This window comes from Microcaecilia unicolor, chromosome 12 (assembly GCF_901765095.1).
Source record: "Microcaecilia unicolor chromosome 12, aMicUni1.1, whole genome shotgun sequence".
Classification (NCBI taxonomy): Eukaryota; Metazoa; Chordata; class Amphibia; order Gymnophiona; family Siphonopidae; genus Microcaecilia; species Microcaecilia unicolor.
The window spans coordinates 73,823,453-73,846,262 of NC_044042.1; the positions used below are offsets into that span (position 1 = coordinate 73,823,453).

At 44.4% G+C, this 22,810-nt stretch overlaps 1 protein-coding gene across 1 annotated transcript; it reads right to left on the reverse strand.

Moving 5' to 3' along the window:
* Positions 1 to 548: 548 nt before the first annotated feature.
* On the reverse strand, positions 549 to 21,962 carry LOC115481829 (keratin, type I cytoskeletal 47 kDa-like). Its single transcript, XM_030221240.1, has 8 exons — positions 21,499 to 21,962; positions 19,262 to 19,344; positions 18,839 to 18,995; positions 9,071 to 9,232; positions 7,591 to 7,716; positions 7,021 to 7,238; positions 1,878 to 1,972; positions 549 to 930 (listed from the first exon to the last, which is right to left on the reverse strand). The coding sequence occupies exons 1-8, from the start codon at positions 21,910 to 21,912 to the stop codon at positions 827 to 829; spliced, it is 1,359 nt and encodes a 452-aa protein (XP_030077100.1). The 5' UTR covers positions 21,913 to 21,962; the 3' UTR covers positions 549 to 826.
* Between the last annotated feature and the right edge of the window lie 848 nt (positions 21,963 to 22,810).

Genomic DNA, 22,810 nt, shown 5'->3' on the forward strand with positions numbered 1-22,810 from the left:
CTGAGGCCAGAGAATGGGCAAAGATTATTCCTGTGAAAGTTTATGTTTGCAGTAGGATTACTGGCATAAGCTCTCAGGAGTAGAACAAAGAGAAAGAATGTGAATTGAGATACTGGCAGCCAGATTTCAGCTAGGTTACAGTAGAAATGCCCTTCCCTTAATAGGAAATACAGATTAATATCAGAGCAAGCCTGATGCTTGGGTGGATCACCTACCAATAACCCCTAATTATCTCTTCTTTCTAAAGAAGCATGTAGCTGGTATTCTGCAGAAATTGCAACATCAAAATGACAAATCTTGAAGAATTAATTCAATTTTCTGTACAATTAAATAATATGTACTAATTAGTATGGGTGTTAAACTGACGCTATCCAGTATTGTTTGATACAGGTGGATCTCCTATGTTTGAATGAATTTAAATCACAAAATGCCAGAATGTTAAGCACCATATTATAGTTACTCTAAAGACAGGCTGCTTTTAGAGATGCTCAAAAGTCTGATACAGAGCTAGTTAAAAAATAAACTGACAAGCTCATGATAGTTTATATTCAAAAGAAGGTTTATTGAACCCAAAATCAGAGGTGCCTTTTCTCAGGCCATTCAAAAATGGATTTCTTCCTAAGTGGATTTACAATGAAAAGGTCTTCTTTTGTGCCCAACTGTAGGGTATTTGACAAATCCATAGGTGTAGTTTGGGATGGGCATGGGGGGAAGGGTGCCCGACCAAATGTTGAGGGTGCTCTGCTATTGCTGAATGGTTGTTTTTCCCGTACTGCCAATAGGACTTCCTTACCCTCTGGCCCTCAAAGTAAGCAGGCAAACTACACTAGTAACGAATCATTTCTTCTGATTCCTTGACCTGGGATGAGATGACTTTTCCATCTACTACCTCCTCGACAATTGTCTTTATCTTTCTGGTTTTAGTTGGATCTAAAATATAAAATTGTTTTGAAAATGTTATTGTTGAAAGGCATTTCAATGAAAAGTAATTCAGTTCACTGCTGCATGACTGTTTAGAGCTATGTTTGGCTATTTTTTCCCTTTTCCTAAAATACCTCAGAAGGATACTGAGCTATTAGGCATACAGTTATAAAATAAGCCATGCTTATCCTGACCAAGATCCATCAAACCCGGCATCCTGTCTCTGGCAATGACCAATACAGCTCACAAGAACCCAGTAGATCCCCAAAACCAAATCCACTTCCTACAGCTCATTGGAAGAGATAGGTGATGGCTTTTCCAAGTCTATCTGGCTTATTGATTTATATGGACTTTTCTTCCAGAAACTTGTCCAGACATCTTTTGAACTCTGCTATGTTAGAAGGACATTACAAGAAGACTGGGCTTGAATGACCTGTAGTCTTTTCATTAGCTAACAAATTCTGTATCTCTGTTGTTCTGCTCCCAGTGTGTCCATAAGGTCATCTTTGAGTTTTATTCCTTCATATCATGTCTTCTCACATTCAACTGAAGTATGACCACAGCTTCTGTCTCGTGGCATGGCAGGGTACGACCACAGCAGCTATCTGGTACTGAAACCCAAATACCCCGTAACTCAATACACTAAACATTGGTCAACTTAAGCCATAGGTTCTTGGAGTGTTACCAGAGTTACTGCAGGGACAAAATAAAAATTAAGAGTATTTTTCTAGCACTATATGAAGAGAAGTTGGTGTAATGCATTTAATTAAGCACTTAAGAGGTTTCCATTCTTTGTTCTCTCTGTCTCACAATCTACAGATATTAAGAAGCTCAGTAAGATTATTTTAACACTTGGAAGTGTTACATTAAACTGTTTTGACTCTGAAACTGAAGGATTACAAGAATCCCACTGAAAAACAAGAATTTTAGGAAAACTGGAGGGGAGGGGGTGTTACCTTTTTTAGAATCCACAGATGCTGCTGAACCCGAACCACCAGAACCAGACTGTGATGTCATCGTGTTTGAAGAGCTCTGAAATGATGACAGTCCCCTACAAAAAAAAAATCACATTTAGATTAATGGTTTTTAAATATGTTTTACTATTAATAGAGCAGAAAATAGGTCACTCATAGATCCCTTGTCCTGATGTTGGACAAATCATCTATACACTGCTATATACAATCATGGATGATGATAGGCTGTTTTACACTGTGACCACATAAAGGGATTTCCCGTTCCAAAGGAAGTTTTCAAAATATGCATGTTTTTACACCCCAGTTTAGCAGCAGGTCTCAAATGGACAGTGTGGGGGAAGATGGAAGTGTGAAGAATATGAGGGTTGTCTGCTGTAGATGAGGTATCTAAGGTGTGGGAGTAGGCACTTGTATATGTCAGGGACACAGTGGGAGTGATGTGTGAGAGTGTATGTATGTGACGCGTCAGTGTGGGGTGTCTGGGGCAGTGGTGCAGTTGGGGGGGGGGGGGTGAAGCAAGATGTGTGTGTATGTGTTTAAGGAACCAAAGGGATGCTGGGTGTTAACTGAGGTCAGGGGGTTACTTGTCTAATAAGGGTTCTGCTGGAGGAAGTGGTGTTGTTTGAGAAGGAGATGTTTGAAGTGGGTTTTCAGGAAGGGTGTCAGGGATACAGTGGAGGGAAGATGTCTTCAGGAATGGTTTGGGGGATGCAATGGAGGGGAAGTGTCTGAGCTTTGTAGGGAGTATGTGTGTGTGAGATGCAGTGGACAGGAGGTGTCCAAAGTTGGTCTGCAGGGAAGGTGTGGCGCAGTAGAGGGGAAGTGTCCAGGTCCATCTTACCTTTGGGAGATGGTCGCAAGGGGCAAGGAAATCATATTAACATTAGTGCCAGCAACATTTGAGAAGGCATCGCTTTTCAATGCCCACCCCAAAGTATCCCTATGCTCAGGTCTACAGGGAGGGTGTGTGCGAGTGGAAGGGGGAGTGCAAAGCAAGAAAGCTATTAGGCTTTCAAGTCTGCAGGGAGAGGGTGTGGGAGGGGGTGCACCAGAGGGTTCAGGGAACACTCTTCACCTCGTCCCCCTTCCCATGGAGCATATAAAATATTTTTTAAGACTGAACAAGCACAGAGCCCACATTGCACTTATGTCTAGCTGTGCTGCGCTTGTCGAGCTGCCTCCAAATCTCATCAAACTCTCCCTCATGTGGCCTGACAGCAAGTAAAATGCTTTTCAGGTTGTCAACTGGCCAGTTTTTTGGCTGGTCTGACTGTTTTTAAAATGAGAAACTGGCGGTTGCCAGCTGCCCTTGCAAACTCCCTTTCCTGTCTTCTGGAGAGCTGTGGTAGAAGTAAAAGATGCACAGGACATGCCTTCCATACATACACACCAAATTGATGCTGGTTCCAACTCAACAGATACAGGAAGCCTATGTCAGAGGAGAAGATACTGGCATCGTTTCAATTTGTGCATGCTGAAGACATTTGGACTCAGGGTACTGCAACAGGTGAGAAAAAGAAATGTTGGACTTGGGAGTGGGAGTGAGGAATGGTAAATGGAGAGGTTGGTGGGGGTATGCTAAACATAATGGAACAGTGAGAGGGGGAATAGGGATACAGATAGAAGAGATGCTAAGCTTGGGGGTCAGAGGAATGTGCTAAACATGATGGAGCCTGGGAAGGGGAAAAGGAACAGAGATGACAGAGATGCTGGACTACCTAGGAAGAAAGGACCAGAGAGACAGAGAGGGAATGCTGAATGTAAGGAATTGGATATGGGAGAAAGAGGGGAGATGCTAGACTCAGGAAAGAGGGAAGAAGAAAATGCTGTACCAGGGAGGAGGAAAGAAGGGGGATACTGGACCGAAGGAGGAAGAGAGAGAAGGGAATGCTACTGGAGCTGGCGTAGGGTTTGTCGCGGCCAGCGACCCAATCTTTGGCGCGCTGGACGCTGATCATTGGGGATGAATGCGGTAAGTGCTGATTAGCATGCATTTGCAGGCTACTTGCGCTAAGAGCCCTATTTAGCATGCATTTTGCATGCTACTTGCGCTAAGAGCCCTCGAGCGCGTTGTTTCATGCGCTCGAGGGCTCTGATCATGGGGCGGTAGCAAACGCCAGCACTAGTATGGCGCTAACAGCCTCTAGTGCCGGCGTTTGCTTTTGATCATCTGCCTCTTAGGACTCAATATTCAACTGGCGGCAGGCAGAGCGTTTGGATATTCAATGCTGGGTTGTATCGGGTGATTGACATTGAATATCGTTGTTTATTTTGGCCGCTAAAATGTTAACTGTCTATGTCAATATTCAGCACTGGCCAGTTAACTTTTTAATAATCAAGGAAAGGCTTGTTATTTAAACGACCTATTTTGACTACGCAACATAGCTGGTTAGGAGCTGAATATTCTCACATAACTGGCTATGTCATGCGATATAGCTGGTAACCAGGATATTCAGCAGGAGATAACTGGTTATCTCCTGCTGAATATCCATGGTTAGGCACTTAAACCCTATTTAACTGGCCAGGAACCATTCCTGGCTGGCTGATTAACTAGTTTTGAATATCGTGTGGTTAGTTGTCGTCAATGATAATTTCCTCCTGCTGAGCTCCTAAATTTAAGTTCCTAGAAAGTGGGAGGAGCCTGGAGCAAAGTCAGGTCTGAAAAAGTAAATTAGGGGCCACTCATGTCCTATGCTAGGTGTCTAATTTAGGACCCTAAATGTAAACAAAGAAACAGCACTCCTAAACTTAGGCACCCAAAATTGAGTGAATTTTCAGCCAAAAAACTTAAGAGGGCATTATTTAATCCATGGCAGAGAGAGGTTTTAAAGCTGTTGACCAGCCACAGACTGAATCAGACCTATGTCGACACTGTCATTGAATATCCAGGTCTTCAGGGGATTTGGAAGTTATGCGGGTACCGACTGATGTACAGTGTTTGTACAACATACCTAACTGAGCAATGATAGGAGGAAATGTTTTTCATTCAAAGAATAGTTAAGCTCTCTGGAACTTGCTGCAGGAGGATGTGGTAACAGCAGTTAGTGTATTTGGGTTTTAAAAAGGTATGGATAAGTTCCATGAGGAAAGTCTGTAGTCTGTTATTGAGATGGACATGGGGGGAGCCACTACTTGCCCCAGGACTGGTAACATGGATATTGCTACTAATTGGGATTCTGCCAGGTACTTGTGACCTGAATTGGCCACTGTTGCAAGCAGGATACTGGGCTAGATGGACCATTGGTCTGACCTAGTATGACTATTCTTATGTTCTTATGCTGTCCTATTTGCCCAGTTAGTTATGCAAGCATCAATGCTGACTATCACTGGAAACCTCATATCTCCCTGGTCTCCCCTGATTTCTCTCATGGATCACCTGGGCAGTAACCAGATAATTGAATTCTACTTAATTAAGTGCCATGGACAGAAGGATGCTAGAGAGGGGTATACCCAGCAGAAGGGAAAGGGAAAGAGAAATGGGACATAATATACAACCTTTCTATGGTTTTTGCAACTACATTCAAAGCGATTTACATAGTATATACAGGTACTTATTTTGTACTAGGGGCAATGGAGGGTTAAGTGACTTGCCCAGAGTCACAAGGAGCTGCAGTGGGAATCAAACACAGTTCCTCAGGATCAAAATCCGCTGCCCCAACCACTTGGCTGCTCCTCCACTCCAAGCAACAAGAAAGGAGGTGTTGATGCTCCTGTATAAGTCATTGTTGAGGCCCCACTTGGAGTACTATGTTCCAGTGGCATCGCGAGGGCAGCTGACACCCGGGGCGGGTCGCCGCTGCGCACCCCCCCCCCCCCCGGGTGCAGCGCGACGCCCCCTCCGCCCTCCGTAGCGCAACCCCCCCCCCCCCGCGAGAACATACCTGGAAGGCGGTGAGGGGCAGGCAGGAGGGCCAATCAGCCAAGTGCACACCGCTGGGGGGTGTTGGCGCCTCGCTGGTTCCTTGCTCTCTCTGCCCCGGAACAGGAAGTAACCTGTTCCGGGGCAGAGAGAGCAAGGAACCTGCGAGGCGCCGACACCCCCCAGCGGTGTGCACCTGGGGCGGACCGCCCCACTGCCCCCCCCCCCCCTTCCTACGCCACTGCTCTGTTCAGTTTTGGATACTATATCTTGCTAAGGATGTAAGAAGACTTGAAGTGGCTCAGAGAAAAGCAATGAAAATGGTATGGGGTTTGCATCACAAGACGTATGAGGAAAGACCTGAGGACCTGAAAATGTATACTCTGGAGAAAAGGAGAAACAGGGGTGATATGACACAGATATTCACATATTCAAAAGGTAGTAAGCTACAAACAAACCTTTTCCAGAGACTGGAAGGTGGTAGAACTAGAGGACATGAAATGAGGTTGTACGGGGACCAACTCAGGAATAATGTCAGGAAGTACTTTTTCAAGGAGATGGTGGTAAATACCTAGAATGTCTTCCATGGTGGATATGAAAATGGTAACTGAGTTAAAAAATGCGTAGGATAAACACAAAGGAATCTTGTATGGAAGGCATTGAATCAACAAACTTAACGGTGATTAGATGGTAACACCAGTAAATGGGAAGCAAAGCCAGTGCTGGGCAGATTTCTACATTCTGTGCCTTGATGATAGCTGGGCAGATTCAGCTTCAGTAGCTTGAGAACCAGGCCAGTGCCGGGCAGACTTCTATGGTCCGTACCCTGATCGTGACTGGACAGATTTGGATGGGTTAGAGTGGGACTTAGAAGTTGGAGGACAAGGCCAGTGCCGGGCAGACTTCTGCAGTCTGTGCCCTGAAAATGGCATGGACAAATCAAGGTCAAGTATACAAATGTAGTATTACACCATACCTTATGCTATGAGTTTATCTTGTTGGGCAGACTGAATGGACAATACAGGTTTTATCTGCCATCATCTACTATATTATTATGTTATTGAATATCTCCTCCAGGTCTATGATCAGGTTTTAAGCAAGCAGGAGCTGCTCCTGTTGATTTAAACCTCTGATAATGTTTTATTTTAAATCTGTGTGTGCTATCCAGCCTGGACGTGGCCTTTTGAATTCTGCAGATGGACACACACCATCTACACACTCATAACTTTTCTGTTTCTGTTGCTGACACAGAGAGCTTTTCCTCACCCTAGCTCCCCATCCAGCAGGCGACGGTACGTCTCAATCTCTATCTCCAGCCGGGTCTTGATGTCCATCAGAGATCGGTATTCGGCGTTCTGACGCTCCATATCATTCCTGATCTGCGCCAATTGGTCTTCCACACCGGTGATCACCCCTTGTATTTGTACCAGCTGGGCTCCATAACGGCACTCTGTGTCTGCCAGTGTGTCTTCCAGGGATTTTTTCTGAAGGATGAAAAAAATGCAGGAAATTACTGAATGAATTGAGTAATTTTAACGGAATAATAAATAACTCCCCAGGCTTTGTAACTATAGTGATTCACAGTGGTAGACAAAGCTTCACTCTTGTTTTACTCAGCAGCAAACGGTGCTGTGTTTCTAAGGTTTCTAAGGTCTCTTCCCCATGTTCCTTCCTGATTTTCCTGATCGTGAGACCTCCCGGTTTACCATTTACCCTGACAATGGTCCACCTTTCCCAAACATTTGCTTGGAGTCAGAATTATCAGAAAGCACCCTTCAGCTGTTTTGGCAGCATTTCTATAGAAAGAGGAATGGAGGTGTGTCAGCTCTCACATACCATGGCAAGCTGGGACTGCAACTCTATTTCGAGCCCCTGCAGAGTTCGCCTCAGGTCTGTTATCTCAGTCTTGCTTGTCTCCACTTGCTGCACCCCAGTCGATATCTCTTTCTTCAGCTCTCCGCTCTGAAACAAGGAAGAAAGCAGAGAAACTTCCAGCTCAGCTTGGATGAAAGCTGCTTTCTCTGCATCTAAACACAACAAAGTTTGCCTGAACCCAAGTAAAACCAAGCTTCTCTGGGTCCCTAATACAACTGGATACATACCCGACATCAAAATTCTTTTTGGGAAGTATGAACTCCCCCTCAAATCACAAGTCAGGAACCTTGGAATACAGTTAGATTTAACACTTACTTTGATTCCTCAAATCCAAGCAACTTTCAAGAGCTGCTTCTACTATTTGCAACAGCTACGCTACCTCTCTCCTTACATCGAGAAAGTAAATCTTATCCCAGTTTTGCATGCCATGCTAACATCAAGACTGGATTACTGCAATGCACTATACAATGATCTGACTACAAAGGGCCTGCAGCAGCTCCAATTGATTCAGAATGCAGCAGCAAGACTCATAGAAGGTTGCAAGCAACACGACCACATCATACCATTTTTGCAAAAACTTCATTGACTACCTGTACAATACATGGCTAAATTTAAAACTCTATCTTCAAGGCCCTCAAAAGAAATGGCCCTAAGTACCTGAAGAATAGGATGATCCTCTCACACCCCTAAGGACAGGAAGGTCCTCTCAAGGACTATCACTAACCACACCCTCTCCAAAAGACATTACAGGATATACCCGCAATCCAGCCTTCTCCTGAGTAGCCCCCACACTCTGGAATGCACTGCCTGAAAGGCTCCACTTAACACAAGACTATCTCTACTTCAGGAAGCAGGTGAAAGCTCAACTCTTCAACCAGGCCTTTAATGGAAGAATTAACTAACTTGTTAGTTTCACTCTCTCTCTCTCTCTCACACACACACACACACACACATGAGTGGCTCGGGCTGCACATACTGCAGCAGGACATGTTTATCCACTCCTACCCTAGCTGAGATAATATTTAACCATCTCTCTGACCTCATGTGCAACTTTCTTTAGTCACCTTACTTTCTAACTCTTCATACTCTCTTACCTATCTATATGTTCCATCTTTGCTTTACCCTTCACTATCAATTATAATTTTCCATTACATATTGTGTTGACATTGTAAGTAGTATACTATGCCATACTTTGTATTGTAATTTGAATATTTTTACTGCTGTAATTGCCTATTGCTTATGTTCGATCTATTCTTACTGTACACCGCCTTGAGTGAATTCCTTCAAAAAGGTGGTAAATAAATCCTAATAATAAATAAATAAATTTTACTTTTGACAGAATGAAGCTGGCAAGACACAACACTTCCAGAGTTGATTGCTGCATGAACCTTACATGCAGCACTCTATAGCCAGGAAGAGGTTTTTTTCAGCTAGTCTTTACCTTTTGGTTGTACCACTCAAGAGCATCCCTCCGATTCTTCTCAGCCAGGGCTTCATAGTTAGCCCTCATATCATTCAGAATCTTGGTTAGGTCAACCCCTGGAGCCGCGTCCATTTCTACGTTCACCTGGCCGGAAGTTGTGCCTTGCAAGGTTTTAAGTTCCTGGATAAATAGAATGGCAAAAGGTGAAGGGTAATTTTATAAAGTTATACCTAAGTCAATGCATGTTTTCACGTGCCTGTTTCATGCCTATATATTACTAGTGTAGGTGCAAAAGAAAAAGTTACATGTAGGTACTAGCATGAATATTCATTGCAGATATCCTGAAAACCTGACTGACTGGGGATCCCTCAAGACAAGTTTGGGAATCACTGACTTACAGATTGAGGGCTGTTGTAAATCTTAGTGCTCACTTTTATGTATAAATGAAGAAATGCTATAATCTATGCAGTGGCGTAGCAAGGGGGGCTGCCACCTGAGGCAGTTCGCCGTTGCACCCCTCCCCCCCGGGTGCAACATGATGACATCCCCCCCTCGGCACATCAACACCCCCCCAATCCAGTGCCTACCCTGCTCAACTCCGTCCAACCAGCTCCCGCACCCTACCTTTAAAGAAATCTCAGAAGCCGTGGCGAGGCGAGGCGCAGCGCCTCGCGCCTGCATGTAAAAGAAGTGTGGATCATCTCATTGGGCCTTCCCTCACTCTGTCTGTCCCACCCTTGCGGAAATAGGAAGTTGCGTCAGCGGAGGGCGGGACAAACAGAGTGAGGGAAGGCCCGATGAGACGATCCATACTTCTTTTACATGTAGGCGCGAGGCGCTGCACCTCGCCTCGCCACGGCTTCCGAGATTTCTTTAAAGGTAGGGTGCGGGAGCTGGTTGGATGGAGCAGAGGGTAGACACTGGGTCTGGGGGTGTTGATGCGCTGAGGGGGGGTGTCATAGTGCTGCACCCAGGGGGCGGAGCTGGCAGGGAGCACCCCTCTTGAGCTGACACCAGGGGCGGACCGCCCCCCCCCCCCCGCTTCCCTTGCTACGCCACTGAATCTATGTGCATCAGTGCAGACTCTGCCCATATTCTGCTCTGTGCACGCTCACAGTGAAAGTACGCACCATGAAACTTCCATGCGTATTTTCATTTTATAAGTGGTAATTTACATAGGCAAGTGAGTCAAATACTGTTATTCATGTGCTTTCTTAGCACTTGTAAAAAAACAACAAAAGTGGAGAAACTAGATCCACTACGAGGGTAAAGATAAAAAAAACAAAAAAACAAAAAAGTAGCGTGATCAACACGACACTTCCAAGACACCGTGGAGGCGAGTAAGAGATAATCAAACTTTATTTAAAAAACAGTGTAAAAAAACTCAAAAGACTTGACACGGAGCCGTGTTTTGGCGAAAAACGCCTGCTTCAGGAGTCTGTTCTGTAAGCCAATGGGTGGGGCAGCTTAAGCGAGTAAGCCAAATCGAAAAGGTCATCACGCACATACCTAAATCTCCACTACCCAAGCTGCAAAGGACTAAAATATAAATCAACATATGCATCCAGCTTCTCCTACATAAGCACTCAACTATGGAACGCACTACCAAACATCATGAAAACAAAGCACGACCTAACAATCTTTCGGAAACGATTAAAAACCAATTTGTTCAAAAAGGCATACCATAACGACCCAACCTAAACACCAGAACCCCACAAAACAACGAAACTCATACAAGAACTGGACAAAACTTAACCCTTCATCCTTGACTACCCAATGTACCCTATCACTTATTGATCCTTAATGCAATTACCACTCTGTATTTCTCATACTGGTATTGGCGATCGCCATCACGGTATTATGTAAGCCACATTGAGCCTGCAAATAGGTGGGAAAATGTGGGATACAAATGCAACAAATAAATAAATAAACAAATAAGCCTTTAAAAAGACTAGTGATTAGAGAATGCACAAAGCATAAGCTTTAAAGTGACAATAGAGACTGTGAGAAGAGTCAATCTCAGTAGTGCTGAACAAAAAATGCTGTTATTGCTTGCCAATTGCACATTTTTGTCCACCGTTCCAAGTTCTGAGAATAAACACAATTGTTTGTTCGTTCTACCTGTCTGGACTGCTAAAGAATCCTGGTGGTTTGTGTGTTGGGTCTGTAAGTGCTTTCTGGGAACTGTGGGACCACTGGGAGTGTGACTCCAGTAACCTAGAAATCACTGGGGATAATTGGAGAGTGGGAGATTTGCACAGAGGCAGTTGTGACCCAGTCGGTGGGAGGAGGATGCTAGTATAGAGAACAAGCGGTAGGTGCAGGTGGACCTGAGCTGTGCTGAGGATAGACCCTCTAAGTGGCCACAGGTTAACCCCAGGTGGGTGGCTAAGGATTTCATGACACTGCCAATATTCCACCAAAGCACTATGCTATAAATATGCACTTATCCTACATAGTGTTTATTTGCAAAATAGTTTGTACACATGGGTGGAGCATGGGCAGGAAATAGGCAGAGTTCCATGTACACACATAACATATTGAATACTGTAAGTTACACGTATCACTGCCATATTTAGGCATCTGCACATAACACTAGCTCTTTAGCCAGGTAATTTCAGATGTCTAAGTGTTAGGCATGTCAACACTAGGTTAGGCTATTTCTTTTACATGGTTGTGCAGCCTCGGTCCTCGAGTACTGCAGCCCAATCAGGTTTTCAGGATTTCCCCAATGAATATGCATGAGGCTTATTTGCATGCACTGTCTCCATTGGATGCAAATAGATCTCATGCATATTCATTGGGGAAATCCTGAAAACCCGACCTGGAGAGGGTCCAGGTTGGACACCCCTGCTATAACAGGACCTAGGCATCTATGTTCCATTAGAGAATAGGCTCCTGCCACATGCCCTTGGGGCACCTACATGGAATCACCCAATTACAGAATTGCCACACACCCTTAGGGATGAATTCTATATATGGCACCAAAACCACAGCTGTTGTATAAGCTGTGCTTAAAGTTAGGCATGGTTTATAGAAAAGCACTTAAGCCCAGGAATCGCGTCTAACTTTAGGCGCAACCATTTGCATCAGCTGAAACATGGTGCACATGTACATGCCTAAATTAGCTGCGTATCCCCCCTTATTCTATAACAATGTGCGTAAATGCTAGGAACCTCCTCGTTCCGCACATGACCCTCCCATTTCCACATCCCTTTTTTTTTACTCACAGATCCTGCATCTAAATTTATGCATTGTAAAGGGGGGGGGGGGTCCATTTCCTCCTCTTGGGTGGAGCCAGCAAGCCTGCAGGACTCCCAGGGTTCCAGGACAGAATGTTGCTGATACTGGGACTCAGGGCCAAAGTATTTTATTATCAAGGCAATTTCATACCAAAAATCATAATATATTCTTCAAAACAAAGAACAACCCTCTTAATATAGTCTTCAAAAGAAAAAAAGGTACAGTCCAGGTCCCAAAATCCCTCAGCAAACGCTCAGCTCCTCAAGACCTCAGGTCTTCTGTTAGGGCATTAGCTTTCCCTTCTCCCTCCTTCAGAAGGGTTTAGTAAGAGTTCAGCACACTTCCAATATAGCACAACAGTTCAGAACAAATCTTCAGGGACAGTCTTTGCACATCAAACCAATACCACAAATCACCTGCTTTTTCACAGCACAGAGGGAACCCTGTAAGGAGCAGGGTTGGCAGTTTCTCCCACCTCTCAGCACCACACCCGGTGTGGCCTCTTCTGCTCTTCCACTGCCTTCAAGTGCTGGGCAGGGCAACCTTTGAATTCTCCCACTCCATGGTAGCTGGCTCCTCTCTCTTAGGCAGCTGTAGTGGCAGCAGGGGCGTATCTGCGTGGGGCCTCAGGGGCCTGGGCCCCCGCAGATTTCGCCCTGGACCCCCCTACCGCTGCCAACCCTCCCCCTCCGTTGCTGTCATCTACCTTCGCTGGAATTCTTTTACAGGCAGCCGGCAGCGGCAGGAGGACGCGGACCTCGGCTGGCGGGGGTTGGGGTCCCCCGCCAGCGAAGGTAGGCGACAGCAACAGCGGGGGGAGATTGGCAATGGCAGCGGCTGGGGGAGGGGGATCGGCAATGGCGGCGGCGGCGGCGGGGGGGGGCTATAATGTGCCCCCTCACTCTGGCCCTGGCCCCCCCTACCGCCGCAGTTCAGATACGCCCCTGAGTGGCAGGCTACTTCCTTCCTCCACATACTCCATGGAATCTCTTTCGCCATTCATCTCCCCTCTCTCCTGGTGACTGAGAGCCTCCAGGAAATCTGCTCTCCCCTTCTCACAGCTGGGGGGGAAATATATACTGATGGCGAAGCCAGGGAAACTGAGATTCATCCTTCCCTCTCCCTCTAGTGGGAAAGGGAGTAACAGGTTCACCCTGCCTCAAGCCATTGCTCCCCCTGCTGGGGCTGGGAATCCATTCCATCTTTTTAGGACTATTCTCGTCTCTCAATCTTGCAAGGACTTCTGGGACCCGTAGTTCTGGGCTCAACTGCTTCACTGGGGAATCTCTTGGGCTTGCCTTGTCACAGCATGTATATTCCAATTAAATCTAATTAGTGCCAATTATCGGGGCTCATTAGCTTGTTATTTAATGAAATGCAAATTGGGAGCAGTCCACATTTGCACGTGCAATTTTTGGTTTCCTTTCTAGAATTAGGAGGTTAATATACACTGAGATAATAGCCTGAGGCCCCTCGTCCTTATATGTAAATGATAATGTGACACATGCTCACCTCTATTTTAATCCTATTTGCCATTTTTTATGAAATGCACTGTGTGTATCAATGCAAAAATTAAATGCAGAGCTCTCATGTGGACTTCCATATTCAATACAGTGCAATAATGACCATATACAATGAGCAAGAAAATATTCCACATCTTTGGCACTGTAGTTCTTAATCTCTCATATCTCTCATCTAGGAACTTTTAGATACAGAGGGGCCCTTTTACTAAACCGTGTAGGCGCCTACGTGCGCCCAACGTGAACCAATTTGAAGTTACCACCCGGTTACCGCGTGGCCCGTGCGGTAATTTTATTTTTTACGCTCACCAGAAAATATATTTTATTTTCTGCGCGTGACAAATTGTCACAGCCACATCTGACTATTGAATGCTGCACCTTCTTGAACTCTGCAACCCTGGTACCCATTGCAACTGATGGTAGTCCACATGACTGTCTTGCAGAAATAACCCAGAAGGTGCTACCTCGACCTGACTTAAAAGACACACCTTATCAGCATGTTGACCTCACTTTATTTGTAGATGGTTCCAGTAAAAGGAACCTTGATGGAACACATGCTACAGGTTTTGCAATAGTAACCCATGACCAAGTCTTAAAAGCGGCATCATTACCCGTAACTTATTCAGCACAAGCAGCAGAACTGGTAGCCCTGACCGAGGCCTGTAAACTAGCAAAGACTAAGACGGTCAGCATTTACACAGATAGTCAGTATGCCTTTTCTACTGTCCACACCTTTGCACAGCAATGGAAAAACAGAGGCATGGTAACCTCCACGGGTAAGGAAATAAACCACAAAAACCTTATCCTTCAATTACTGGATGCTGTCTTACTTCCTAGACAGCTATTTGTAAGTGTGCAGCCCATCCTAAATGTACGGATCCCATTTCTTTAGGCAATGCCTTTGCAGACAAAATAGCAAAAGAAGCCTGCACTATTTGCTGCTTTACATGACAGTCTTTTCCAAACCGATGGAGAAGCAACCTTTCTGGATCTGGCAATGTTACAACAGATGCAACACACATCCCCAGAACGCGAAAGACAATCTTGGATTAAAAAAAAGGAGCCACCCTTGAAGATGACAATAAATATATATTACCAAAAAATTTGTTCCGATATGCTGCAATAGTGAGCCATGGGCTAAGCCATGTCTCAACAGCAGGTATGGTAACAATAGGAAGAAGAATATTCACAGCATACGGGTTTTCACAATATTCTAAAACTTTTTGTTCACACTGTATGCTTTGTGCTAAGCACAATTTCCAGGGAAGACTCAGATCCCGAGTGGGCATCTTCCCTCAAAGTACCCATTTCAGTACTTATTATAGACTATATAGAAAACTATTTTGCTAACAAGTCTTGGAATGAAAATATTAGAAGCTGGGCTTTTTCAGAATTGTTTATTCCTTTTCTCTGGCAAAACTAATTTTGAAAATAACAGGCTTGACACATATCACAAAGTCATTATCATCACTGGAACATATAAGAAGTAATTGCACAGTATTTGGTGAGGTTGATGTTCAAGAAAAGTTGAGCTCATAGGGCCCGATAATCAAAGCTGGCCACTGACCAGTTAAATCGCTTGGTCGGGGCTAGCTGCTACTATTCAGCGACATTTAACCAGCTAAATGCCATTGAATATCATGGTTAGCACAGAAATCATGTTGGGGGTGCTCCGGGGGCAGAGTCAGCACTTGATATTCAGCCCTTAAGCAGCCAGGTTTGCTGCATAAAAGTCTATCCTATTTTTATGTGCTACCCCATGGCCACTTAAGTGCTGAATATTGACTTAAGCAGTTATGTGACAGCCAACTCAAAAATAACTACATATTCAAAACCGAAGCCCGCACAGGTCTCAGTTTTGAAAATCCAGGAATAACACTGTCAGCAGTGAGCAAAATGCTCACCCCTGATTGCTGAATATCAGAATCTTAAATTAAATTTCCTAAGTAAGGTGCTTAAATTTGTACCCTACTTTCAGTCAAACTTCGGAGCCTATTGGGCTCATTTTTGAAAGAGATGGGCGCCCATCTTTCGACACAAATCGGGAGATGGGTGTCCTTCTCTCAGGATCGCCCAAATCTGCATAATTGAAAGCCGATTTTGGGCGCCCTCAACTGCTTTCCTTCACGGGGATGACCAAAGTTCCCGGGGGCGTGTCGGAAGCATAGCGAAGGCAGGACTGGAGCGTGCTTAACACATGGGCGTCCTCGGCCGATAATGGAAAAAAGAAGGGCGTCCCTGATGAACACTTGGCCAACTTTACTTGGTCCTTTTTTTTTATGACCAAGCCACAAAAATGTGCCCTAAATGACCAGATGACCACCGGAGGGAATCAGGGATGACCTCCCCCTACTCCCCCAGTGGTCACTAACTCCCTCCCACCCTAAAAAAATGTTAAAATATTTTTTCCAGCCTCTATGCCAGCCTCAAATATCATATCCAGCTCCATCACAGCAGTAAGCAGGTCCCTGGAGCAGTTTTAGTGGGTACTGCAGTGCACTTCAGGCAGGTGGACCCAGGCCCATCCCCCACTACCTGTTAAACTTGTGGTAGTAAATGTGAGCCCTCCAAAACCCACTAGAAACTCACTGTACCCACATCTAGGTGCCCCCCTTCATCCCTAAGGTCTATGGTAGTGGTGTACAGTTGTGAGGAGTGGGTTTTGGGGGGGGGGGGGTTGGGGGGCTCAGCACACAAGGTAAGGGAGCTATGCACCTGGGAGCTTTTTCTGAAGTCCACTGCAGTGCCCCCTAGGGTACCCGGTTGGTGTCCTGGCATGTCAGGGGGACCAGTGCACTAAGAATGCTGGCTCCTTCCATGACCAAAGGGCTTGCATTTGGTCATTTCTGAGATGGCGTCCTCGGTTTCCATTATTGCTGAAAATCGGGGATGACCATCTCTAGGGATGACCATATCTAAGGTCGACCTAAATGTGGAGATTTGGGCGTCCCCAACCGTATTATCGAAACGAAAGATGGCCGCCCATCTTGTTTCGATAATACGGGTTTCCCCGCCCCCTTTGCGATGATGTCTTTTGAGGACACCCTCAGGAAAACTTGGGCACCCTGTTCGATTATGCCCCTCCACATTTTTAGCTACATAGTTATATCAGTAGTTCTCAACGCAGTCTTTGGGACACACTTAACTAGTTAGGTTTTCAGGATGCCCACAATGAATATTCATAAGATAGATTTGCATGCACAGCCTCCACTGTATGCATATTTAACTTGTGCATATTCATTGTGGGCATCCTGAAAACCTGACTGGCTGTGTGTGTTCAGAGGATAGGTTAAGAAGCTCTGTCCTAAATTTAGGCCTGCCATTCATTTGCCTATGTTTAGAAGCCTAACTTAGGTGCCTATGTTGAAAATCAGTACTAAACTCCTAATTCTTTTCTCTTCCCTAAATCTGCCACTGCTACCACCTGCTTTTTAGATGACTAAATTAGAGAGCCTCATGAACCTTGGAGCATAAATCTAGGCTACCAGACCTAATAAATTTTCAGAGGCTAATGTAGAGACCATAACTGGGTTACCATATGATTGGATTTCCCCGGACATGTCCTCCTTTTCAGGGGACTGTCGCGGGTCCGGAAGGGTTTTTCCAGCCTGCCCATTTGTCCAGGTTTCTGGGCTGGCGGGCTGGCTGGCTGGTTGATGGACGGACAGGCAGATGGACAGATGGATGAGTTGGCCTTCTCCCTCCCCCCCCCCCCCAGCTTACCCTGGTGGTCTAGTGGCCTCTTCAGGGCAGGAAAGAACTCTACTCTTTCCTGCCCGTTGCCGCTGACATCCCTGCTACCGCTGCTTCTTGAAAATGGATGCTGAGACTTCAAGCGGTGACCTCGGGAGACTTTGTGGAAGTCTTGCGAGGCCACTGCTTGAATTCTCGGCAGCCATTTTCAAGAAGGTGCGGCAGCAGGGAGGTCAGTGGCAATAGGCAGGAAGAGTGGGGTTCTTTCCTGCCCCGAAGAGGCCTGGGAGGGGAGTGGACAAACTGCTCATGGATGGGAGGGAGAAAAGGGGGCAGCTGCTCGTGGATGGGAGGGGAGGGAGAGGAGAGGGGGACATGCTGTTTATGGAGGGGAGGGAAGAGAAGGGAAAAGGGGGAAATACAGCACATGAATAGAAGGGGATGGAGAGGAGAGGGAGACATACTGCTCATGGATGGGAGGGAAAGGAAAGGGGAACAAGCTGCTCATGGATGTTTGCTTTTTGGAAATGTACATCTTTTCTAATTTTGTATTTAGACTACTGAAGAAAATGTGTTTCTGTTACTTTTACCAGTATACAGTATTTCCACTGCTTATAGAATCTGACTTTCTTGGGGGATCAAGGTGACTGTGCGGTGGGGGTGGGGCGGCATTTTAGTTTTTTGTGTCCATATCAGGCCTAGTGTTGATAATAGCTCCTGGTAGCAAGACCTGTTACCCCTGTGTTGTGCTGTAGCAGTGTTAACAGGAAAAGGGTTTGTTCATTTTTGTTTATATTCCATTTATTTTTCATATCCTTTGACATTTGTTTGTTTCATGTTGTAAAAAATGAAATAAAGAGCAAAGTGAAAAAAGAAAACGCCAAAAAAAAAAACCCCAACAAAATAAAACAAAGCCCTTCCCCTTGCCAAAGCCCCCCCGTGGGCTCTTCCCTTGCCCTTCAGTGGGATTTCTGTAGGCCAAATAGGGCAGATAAGTATTATGATGTAGGGAAGCATAAGGAAGGCCTGGGGTGGGGGTGGGGGTCAATTTTTAATGTTTGAGTGGTTTTACCTTTTTAAAATGAATGGGGAAAAAACTGATTTGAGAGGGATTATTTTTTGATTCATTTTCTATGGAAACAATGTTTTTAAATGCATTTTTTAAATTTCATTGGAAAGTAAGTTCACATCCCTGTACACTATGGGGTCACTAGATCATACTAAAGAGCTGGTAAACACCAGAAGATTTCTTTTCAGTAGGTTGCAGCTCATTTTCGGCTATCTGGTAATGTTTTTAACTTCCATGTAATTCATGAAGAAACATCCTCACCTCCTCATGGTTCTTCTTGAGGAAGGCCAGTTCCTCAGTCAGAGTCTCTATCTGCATCTCTAGGTCAGTCTTGGCCAGGGTCAGGTCATCCAGGACTCTGCGTAGACCGTTGATGTCGGCCTCCACACTCTGGCGCAGGGTCAGCTCATTCTCATACCTACGAAACAAATTAAAGAATTCCTTTCCAAAAAGTTCATGATACTACACAGAGTTTCACTGACTGAGTTCCAGGATACTATGTATTTTGGTAGCAGTCACCTCCCATTTGCGTTCCAAGATTTATTGACAGAGCAATTACGAGCCTCGCTCTGGATTACAGTTCTGAATAGGCTTCTTAGTTTTATTTAAACAGAAGACAAGAAAGAAAAATGGGTATCAAAAAAGGTATTCAAATCAGGTTTTGGCCTGTCTCACAAAACTCACTTCAGCCTGAAGTCATCGGCTGCCAGTCTGGCATTGTCGATTTGCAGAAGGATCCTAGCATTGTCGACGGTTGCATCAAAGATCTGGGAAGGAGGAAGGACAAAGAGCATTAGTTGAATATCATCCCATAGGGTGCTGTATCCTGAATGATTCAGTAACAGGGAATGTCTATATCTTTGCAGTCTGATGTAGAAACACAGCAACAATTCTAAGTAAGTTACTTTAGTGATGACATACCCAAGTATTTCAATACTTACGTAACTTAGGGCATCTATGTAAAAGCAGGACTAATGCACCTGCTTTTCCTGCACAGCGACTTACACACAGAGAACAATGCATGGATATTATCTGTACTACTATCTCTACTTCAGGAAGCAGGTGAAAGCTTGGCTCGTCAACCAGGCCTTTAATGGAAGAAGTAACTAACTCCTTACTCTCACTCACACACGCAAGGAGTGACTGGGGCTGCATATACTGGAGCAGGATATGTTTATCCACTCCTACCCTAGCTGAGATAATATTTAACCATTTCTCTGACCTCATGTGTAACTTTCTTTAAATCAGTCACCTTACTTTCTAACTCTTCCTACTTTCTTACCCATCTATATGTTACATCTTTGCTTTACCTTTCACTATCAATTATAATACGCCATACTTTGTATTGTTTTTTAAATATTTTTACTGCTGTAATTGTCTATTGCTCATGTTTGATCTATTCTTACTGTACACCGCCTTGAGTGAATTCCTTCAAAAAGGCAGTAAATAAATCCTAATAAATAAATTAGACAATCCCATAGACATATAGCTTTCCTCTCCCCTAACCTTCCAGGAATCCCAATTTCTTATGCAGTAAAATGCACACATATTTTTAGGTGCTCTGCAGGGCTACATTTTCAAGACGAGTAAAAGCTGCAAAAGCTGTTTATATATATTATATACAGGTACTTTCTATGTCCCTAGTGGACTCAGAAACTAAACTTTGGGTTAAGTGACTTGCCCAGAGTCACAAGGAACCACAGTAGAAATCAACCCCAGTTCCACAGGTTCTCAGCCCACTGCCCTAGCCATTAGGCTACTCCTCCAGGTTGAACCTAGACAGGCAGAGGATTTTGAAAAAGTACCTCTAAATTGTTACTGAGAAACAGAAAAAAATGAAGTGGATTTGAGTGTCTTGGAGATGTGGAACATGGGCCTTTGCTGCCAGATAATGTGGTCAAACATTGTGGTACAGCTAAGTATAAAAAGATGTGGACACATTTCTAGGGGAGAAGTCCATTAACTATTATTTAACTGGGTGTCTCCGGGTCCCGCTTCAGAAAGGAAGCAACATGGAAGAGGCTTTGTCGCTTGGGATCTACCAGGTATTTCCAGGAGTCCCACACTGGCCATTGCCAGAAACAGGATACAGGTGGGCTCATTGGAACATTGGGTTAACCAGGCACAGCCTCGCCTATGTTCTTACCCTATTTTAAAGAGAAGCATCTTAGCAGATTTCAAGTGGAGGAGTGGCCTAACGGTTAGAGCAGCAGACTACAAGCCAGGGAAGCCAGCAACTTGTGGTCTTGGGCAAGCCACTTAATCCTCCATTGTATCAGGTACAAACTCAGATTGTGAGACTTCCAGGAACAGGGAAATGCCTACCATATCTGAATGTTCACTGCCTTGCAGACAGTATATAAGAAGTGAAATAAAAAAATCATTTTTCAAGAGTACCATGGTACATAAAGCCAGATGAATGCAGTGCTTATGTTTCAGTTCATCATGCAGCATAAAAGAAAAGAGGTTTAAAGAACTGAGTAATACAAATGAAACACTTAACAGGGAACAAGATCAACATTTGCATTAAAGGTCCCTAAATAAACAGCAAGATTTGCTCCAAAGGCTTTTCTAGATGAAAGGTAACAATATTAATGAGTTATTTCAAGCAAAAGAAAAATGTGAAACTTATACAGGGCACAGAGCCAGGACTCACTTTAGAAAATGTGATCTATTACTACAACAGGGGCAGAAATGCCAGAATGTATTGTCCTCTCAAATGGGAAATACCTTTGTCCCAGTCTCCATTCCGCTTTCCACCAGTATGATCTGACCTGTGATACACAATGCAGCGGCAATGGGGTATCATTGAACCCAATACATCAAAAATAAAGGAGACTAACATGTTTTTCTATGGATTTGTAGCCAGGGAGAAATGCTGTAGAAATTATTAAGAGGCTGCACAGAGAGGATGATTTTACCTTGCTCCTTAGATCTTCAATTATTTGGTAATATTTACTGTAGTCACGGCTGGTAATTGCACCAGCACCAGTTTGCTTCTCATAGAACGCCTTGATTTTGGACTCCAATTCAAGGTTGGCTGATTCCAAGGCACGTACGTTCTCCAGGTATGCAGCCAGGCGGTCATTAAGGTTCTGCATGGTTTGCTTTTCACTGGCAACAAAGAACCCTTCCCCACCACCAAAGCCACCGCTGAAACTGTTTCCAAAGCCACCTCCAAAGCTACTATTGAATCCATAGGAAGCTCCTGAACCTCCACTAAAGCCACCAAAACCAATGCCACCCCCCTGAGAACTTTGCAGAGAGACCCTGGAACATGAGTCGCTCAGGCTAGGGGCATTAACGAAGGACTGAAAAGTGCGGAAAGTGGCCATTGTGAGAAGATGAAGTGTATCAGGAGAGAGAGAGAGAAAGAGCTGCAGCTCAAACAGGTCTATGGCCGTTTTTTTTATAGAGAATCAAATGGGTGTTTCTTTCTGAAGTCCACCTCCTCTCAAAGCAAAAGACTTGTCTTCCAAGCTCAGCCTCCAATGCACAAGCCCCTTGAAACCTAATATGTCCACCTCTCTGCAAATATTTTGCCCTGGGGGTATTGGTTAGATTACAGTGGAAAGGGAAAATTTAAGCTAAGCTTTTTATGAAAACCTTCCTTTAATCACGGGAGAGTCTTGCAAGTTAGCTCGCCTTTCTCTTTTCTGTTTGTATTTATCTCCTCTTGTCTTATACCTCTAGTTGTGGTTATCCCTGACAGATAACCTAATCTGTACATCAAAGGAGGAGAATAGGTACTTGTTTATCTGGAACCTTGTCATATCGGTGTCTGAGGATCATCTTGCATTTTAATTCTGAGTTTCATAGTTTCTATAAGTTAATTCTGGGTTTCATAGTTTCTATAAATTCTAAATTTTGTGAAAAAATAAAAGGCCAAATTATTGTTGGATACATCAGATGTAGACTACAGCCTTGTATTTGATTCCTGAGGCCCTTTTACTGTAAGTAAAATGTTTTCTATTTGGCAGAGATAATCACTGTAATTAAAGCACATACCTAAAAACCTGTTTCACACTAAATGAGACAGCTTCTTTGACCCTGAATTGAAGGACATAGGAAGGTTGTGATCGGGCCCTATTCATGCATAAAGAATTCCATTTAGATAACAAAAATGAACTTTTTCTTGTGTTGAAGGTTAGTGTTCAATACAGAAAGGTGTTTTTTAAAAGTTCAAATTTCCTTTCATCCATTATGCCTCTAATAAAGAAAGGTATCATGAGA